This window comes from Opisthorchis viverrini (assembly GCF_000715545.1).
Source record: "Opisthorchis viverrini unplaced genomic scaffold opera_v5_35, whole genome shotgun sequence".
Taxonomy (NCBI): Eukaryota; Metazoa; Platyhelminthes; class Trematoda; order Opisthorchiida; family Opisthorchiidae; genus Opisthorchis; species Opisthorchis viverrini.
The window spans coordinates 1,330,079-1,337,032 of NW_008751691.1; the positions used below are offsets into that span (position 1 = coordinate 1,330,079).

A 6,954-nucleotide genomic window follows, 5' to 3' on the forward strand; every position below is an offset into this window, starting at 1 on the left:
CTCGTGTTTAGCCCTACTGGAACCAATTAAGTGGAGTACAGGTTTGATCATATAGCCGTTTGATTGTCGTGTTCGATTGTGGATCTGGATCTGGATCACAGGCTTTCACTGATGGTGTACTGGTTGGACACATCGATATCCCACATATTGTTCAATTATCCTATGCGAACCGATTGACAGGGCCTACGGATAGATGTTGTCTACTCGGGATAAGCACAGCAAACGGTCAATGTGAGCTGTTTTTCTCAACTTGCTACCTTCTTTCCGTGAGCATACACTCGCTTTACTGGGACCATGTTAACGCTTTTTCCACAGATTAGCCAACACTTTTCCACTTGCCCGGACCCAGACCTGATGCCACAAGCCTCTGCGGACATCAAAAAGATGGTGAGTGATCTGTACTTTATACCTTATGCGTTCAAAACGGCCATCTCAACAAGCCAATGCCTGGGACCAAGAGATTTCTAGCCTCTCTCTGGGACATCGAGAGGGCCGATTCTTGCTAGAGATAACCTAAGTCGAGTCCATCTCATAGCATTATTGTGCATATGAATCTACTTCAGATTCCAACAGCTGTCACTAGGCTCTTTAGAGTTCATGCAAAATGATTGTCTGTTTATCCTATCAATGGTTGTCTGCAACCGCGGCAGCAACCCGAGATAAACCCGGATACTCAAATTCTTCGCCTGCTCCCACCCCTTCCCAGCGAACAGACTCGACCAGCAAAGCTAGTTACTCCCAGTACAGTTCCTACACAACTATTCACCACTTATAACCAGTTGACTTGGCACGAATGCTCCATTCAAGCTTATTGTTCAGCCGTTTGAATTTCCTGTTGTACTCTGCAGCCATACAAATGATAGTCGGACTGTATGCTAAAGACTTCCTCTCGGAGATGCAGTCATTACCTTGTCTGAAAAATTCAAGCAAACATCAAGTAAGGCTTGTCGACGTTTGGGTACATGCAGTTAAAAGAATTGACAAATGAACTTTTCCAACTGTGATCGCAAAAGTGGTACACCTGCACTGCTGTTCTATCCTATGCTATCCAAACATAAATTGGCGAATCTATCGACACAGATGACTCTCGATTTCCGACTCATTGTTCCAGAAATCGTTTGTTGTCTATAGACTAACCGGCAATTGAATTCTATCACTTTCAGCTGTGTTCTTTTGAACTTCCGTAATGGTCAGGTACCTAATTGACGGCTGTGCCAACCCAATAGTTTTCACTTTTTTCCCAACTCCGATATCTTTCATCAACCTTTATCAACCCGAGTTGTTATGCCGATGTAAGCAACTTTAGGCGACGTTTTCACCACAGAGAACTTTGACGATTGATTGGGCTTTTCTTGTCACCAGTTTTACAAACTATTTTTCAGTGGTCAGTAGTACACAGCCCCAAGCAAACCTCTGCAAACTTCAGTTTACAGCAGCTGGTGCTCACGGTTGGGTACCTCAACGAAACCTCCTTCCGCGGCCTGAGCAACCGAGAAGTATCATTTGCCCGCGCAGTTCAGCGTCCATCGACCTCCCTCCCCAACCCGCGCAAGCGAGCATCGCTGGGCCATTTGACTGTCAGTCATCTGACCGAAGGGCCTTAGGCTCCTCGCTGCCTAATAACACCGGTTTAGGTTTGTAATTGTGCGGTGATATTCGGTAATCAGTCCAAACTGCACTTATCCTCGCTTTATTGGGTTCTCTAGAAAATCATTACGTCATTCTCTCCCTTCTGTAAAATGAAATGTGCTCTGTAAACTAGGCAACTTTATCAGTCTGCCTCAGTGTAGTCTGATCAATAGTGATGGATACTTCGTGAATCTGGATGGCATTATCGGAGAATAGTTTACACCTGTAATGTCACTCTGAATCTGTTCTTTTTAAAAAAAATCGTTCAGCTGTAACACCCTTTCGGTTCCTGACTGCCATGCCACCCGAAAGAAGCATCAGGGCCAAGATACTGCCGGGTTGCCCAAGCCTAGACAGGAGCAGTCGAGATGTTGAGGTTGGGTTCGAACCTTCTGGTCAGTAAATTCGCGCTCTAACCTCTGAGACATCTCACCGGATGTTATTTCAACCGCACAACCTCACATTTGCAGTTCTGTCTAGTCCAGCACATTGGCTGCTTCACTCATCGATACCACAGGCAGAACGTGAGTAGTAGATCACCGAGAACCAACTTGCTGCCTCATATAGTAGTATATAGTGTAGCCGCTCAGCTGTAACATCTTTTCTGTGCCTAGCAGCCAACCCACGCGGAGTAAGCATGAGGGCTGAGATACTGTCAGGTTCCTCAAACCTAGACTGTAGCAGTCAAGATGCTGGGAGTGTGTTTGCATCATGGGTTGGTAATTCAGTCCCTGAGTTATCTTGAGCTTCCTGTGGCACCTATTTGAAGAGTCTTGCCAACTTTTCTTGCTCACCGAGTGATTCGGTTTTTCAAATGCTTCAATGAGTTTAAATGGACACGCATTGTGGTTACCACGTTGAACCGAAACAACTTTACCTTGTCCTCCTGACATCTGTTGCCTTTGTGGAAGCAACCTGTCAAGTACACCCGATATCGGACGCATGCTGCGCTGGATTCTTCTGCGCTGTCCAATCTCGCAGCATTCGACCGCATCTTCACGCTGACAAATGAATGTGATTCATGTCGTATGCGTTTGAGTATTTTGAGCCATAACTAAGTCCAAATAATCACATATACCCTTCTTCTACAATGCAGTGCCAGTTTTACACAGACCAAATACGTCGGTTGTGTAGACTCACCTGCTGCTAGCTATATAGAGAATTTAATCAATGTCATGTGCGTACCATATACTTGCCTGGTGGTCGGTAGTGTGATTCCAGTCCAATAGGTTAGCTAGCTATCAGTAGCAATGTCTCAAGTATGAGTTGAGTTACTTTGCGAACTATTCCTTTTGGCAGTTATGCACCGGTAATACTGGTGTATTGCCATCTAAGACTACGAGTAACTACTTGATTCTGTGCTTTGGGTGTTTTTGACCTCCCATGTGTTTGAAAACCAAACCGCCCCCTACCGAGTGTTCTGTACTCTTGTTTGAAGCCGGATAACTTCAACCGCTGTCAGTCTGCTTCAGTGATGGCAATACGCTCCTCATCCTCTGTTGACGGGTCGTTTGAGAGTCGTGTCACTTTGTTTGTGGCACTGGAGTCACTGGCTTGCAGCGAAACGCTGAGGCAATAGTCCAAAGTTCTCAATCCAAGCTAAAAAAAGTCGACAACAAGGTCTATTCACGGTTATTTGGTTCCTGTAACCTTTTGCACTCTACAGCAGTCCCTACAAAAGACCTTCACAAATAAAGATTATGTGGCCTCTTGTAAAGGGACTGCCTTCGCGTTTTAGATTGTGGCAGACAGAGAATACTATTGTGAGCTCTGTTGGAGTGTGACCTGTGCTCAGCAAACTCACTTCTGAAAGGTTGCTATAATTAATGCGATGCTAATCAAAGTGCTGTATGCGTAAGTCCGGCGTCATTTTCGTCATTCTGAAAAACATCACCATCGTGGAAATAAAAACAAAAGTTACGATTGAGCGGGGTATGTTCCTTGGGAAAACGGCCAAGACCGAAGTACCTACACCTTCCAAAACCGTTTGAACAAAAATCCAGATCGTTCAGCTGTAACACCCCGTTGGTGCCCAGCTGCCATGCCACCCGAAAGAAGCACGAGGGCTGGAACACTGCCAGGTTTGCCAAGCCTAGACGGGAGCAGCCGAGATGCAGAGGTTGGGTTCGAACCACGCACCTTCTGGTCAGTAAACTCGCACTCTAACCACTGACCCATCTCGCCCCTAATGCTGGAGGGCAGCGTCGCGTTCTGCGTGATGACGCTATTTCAGGATTTCACATGTTTAGTCGCGACCAACTTTTCTGAGTTGATTATATCTCTAGAATGCGACCCCCGATGTACTCTGGACAGGATTTGAACAAGTTATAAACTTGGAGTAACCTGTAAAAGATGACAGTTACGCTATTCTCAGCTTGTCCGAGTTGACTTCCAGCCTGGAAATTAAGACGAAATGTTTGTGGTCAGAGGCTAGCCAACATGGCGAAAGGCCGAAAACAGTAGCGCTTCTGTTTGGTCTTTTCACTGTCACAAACCCTTCTGTTTCAAATCTACTACTCCGTTTTTCAGTGAACTTATATACTAAATGCTACTCTGTCTGACACGATAACCCTGATGGACCAACTTTGGTTTATATATAAATGGCTGGCGTCCGAATCGAATTTATCGACCTGCCTATCCAGTATTTTTCTCATAAGATGACGGATCCGGTCATGGATGGACCAGGTAACTGATGGAGAAAGCGATCGAGATGAAAATTTGTAGTAACGGTATTTCTCTCAGCTTAGTCCTCAGTCTGAGCCTCCCAAGCTAGCGTTCACGTCAAAAACAACCATCAAAGGCGCACAAGGTATATTAATGCCCCAGATGAAGTCAGGAACAATTGTACAGAGCTCCGTATATATAGCGTAGGCAGTTATAACTTTCTGGAATTTCTGACGCGTTCTGGATGCGCCATTGGCAACCGGCATTTGGCCAATACTGGGTCGTGATTGGCTGTTGGGTCCAGACTTTCGACCAATCGGATCTCGTCTTGATGCCGGACCGGCAAGCGTCCCAAATTCTTCGCCAGTCTTGCGTGCGATGGACTTCTCGGACGTAGCAGCACTTGAGTGCGAGTGGTAAGGAGGGATCCGTGTGGAATTCCGCCTAACAAAATTCTAAATAGAATTCGACCTGATATTCGGTTTGATGAAAATTTTTACAGCAAAGTGATTCCGTGATCTACCACTTGAGGACAAATTTGTGTTCCCGGAAAAGACAAAGAAATTGACTCAACACAGAAAGTCTCTCAGATTATCTTTCGGTTATAGTGCGTGATCGATCGATGATTTGTCAAACCTCCGCCTCACACAGTAAGCGCAACTATTGGCAGAAAAGCAGTGTACGGCTTCGGTTACGCTCATGGCCCGTCAAAATCTTTCGCCCCCAAAAGTGCTGTTTCGTTTGGTTACAACTGCCATGCCACACAAGGGCTGAGCTAGCGCTAGATTACTCTAGCCAGACAGAAGCAGTCGAGATGCCCGGATTGTGTTCGAACCACGCACCTTCTGGCCGACAAGTTCACGCCTTAACCACTGAGTTATCTCGAGTCCCGAAAGAAGAATAGCTTGAGGAATTACATTAGCAGTAGGTCAACACCAAACGTTCATGAAGGATTACTTAGTAAAGAGTACAACATTTCCCCAGTGCTTCACTTTTTCGAATGACCCTTCTAACGAAAAATGCAATGCAGTACCTCGGCGTATGTCAAGCATTGTTGACAGGAGAGGTTTTGCAATTTACTAGAATAGCTTGACTCTGTTGTTTTCTTTTTGCTTGATGTTGGTAATTTCCTGGGGGCGAGATGGTCCAAGTGGTTAGAGCGTGAATTCACTGACCGTAAGGTCCGTGGTTCGAACCCGACCACTGACTCTCGACTTCCCCTGTCTAGGCTTGGGCAACCTGGCAGTATCCCAGCCACCGTGCTTTCTTCTAGTAGCATGGCAGTTGGGCACCGGAAGGGTACTACGGCTGAACGACCCTGGGGAAGCCCGTAACCGTAGCTGATTCTGGTTTAAGTTTCGCTGCTGTTCTGGTGCTGCACTGAACTGGAATTCAGTCTGACTCCAACAGGACTTCAGGCGCCCACGTTGTTCTCCGTGTTCATCATAGTTGTGACGCTGTTTACTAAACTGCCGATCCAACATGCTGGTTCGCGTGCTTTATGAACTCGGGTTGCGGCGCAAACTTACCGACTGAAAGGTCCGTGATTCGAACTCAACCTCTGCATCTTGGCTATTCCCGTCTAGGCTTGGGCAACCTGACAGTGCCCCTAGTGTGCTTTTCGGCATGGCAGCTAGGCACCGAAAGGGTTTCACAGCTGAACGCCTTTCACGTACTTGCCTCAGACTCCAAACATTCGTGACCCATCGTCCTTCTTTGGTTACTAATACTGAATTGCCTCCCTCTGTTTCAGTCATTGACCGTTCGTCGTGTACCCGAGCTCGCTCGACTTCGCGGTATTCTCTCTGTTCTCACCGCTCCCGCAATGACTGTCATTGACAAAGTTTTGTGGAACGATGGACATGGAGCTTTGGCAACAGAAGCAAACCTGAAGGTGACCGAGTTGCGAAATCTCATCAAGGCCATCTATAGCTCATCCTCTGCACGTGATCACTTGTTGAGCAAACTTCATTAGACCAACAAACTATGTTTATGGAATTTTCTTTTTTTGTTACCAGATTCATGTTTCTATCCGGTGCAATAAAACGGAGTTTCGAAACGTGGCTTTTTACGGGTCCTTTAAAAAATTAAATTATTCTCCAATTTTTGTTGTACAACTCTGGACAACCTGGTTTACTGGTGGTCGATTTCAGTCGTTCCCCCGAAGAGAGGCAACCCCATGGAAGAAACCACAAGGCTCCTTTCCTTCCTCTCCATATGCACTCCGACCTGTCCAATAAATTAGATAGTGTTCGGCTGGTACGGATCGATGAGTGGGGAATGAAGTTGGGCAGCTGACCGAAAAGATTTTTTAACTTCAGGCAGCCTAGTACGCTGTCATACATATCAAAGTACGCCATTTTATTTATTAAGAGGGAGATACGATGGGAAACTTACATGGGAGGAGTGGACTCCATGCTACGCAATGTACCGACAATGTGAAAAGTCATACCAGTGAGTGTATCTTTGTAATGTACTACTCATAAGGTTGCTGAAAATCCGTCGACAGCCCACGACCGGTTTCGCCCTTTTTGAGGCTCATCAGGCAGGCGCAGTCCCCAAGTTTCCGTCAACCTTATGTTCTACTGGAACCCAAATGGTACGAAATTAGCGAATATACACTCATTTGCAAACCAATTTGGTTTTTCGGGAGACTCACCT

The 6,954-nt window shown here is 46.1% G+C and overlaps 2 protein-coding genes across 2 annotated transcripts in view; one reads left to right on the top strand and one right to left on the bottom strand.

Annotated features, from left to right (window-relative positions):
* Nucleotides 1–2,623, bottom strand: part of T265_02740 (hypothetical protein) — a gene marked incomplete at both ends in the record, with an annotated part of 12,711 nt that extends 10,088 nt beyond the window's left edge. Inside the window, one exon of the mRNA XM_009167055.1 lies at nt 2,424–2,623. Coding sequence (XP_009165319.1) covers nt 2,424–2,623 — 200 coding nt within the window. The remainder of the gene's footprint in view (nt 1–2,423) is intronic.
* Nucleotides 1–6,364, top strand: part of T265_13075 (hypothetical protein) — a gene marked incomplete at both ends in the record, with an annotated part of 28,920 nt that extends 22,556 nt beyond the window's left edge. Inside the window, 2 exons of the mRNA XM_009167090.1 lie at nt 316–387; nt 6,047–6,364. Of these exons, the coding sequence (XP_009165354.1) occupies nt 316–387; nt 6,047–6,268 (294 nt within the window). The remainder of the gene's footprint in view (nt 1–315; nt 388–6,046) is intronic.
* Nucleotides 6,365–6,954: the final 590 nt, after the last annotated feature.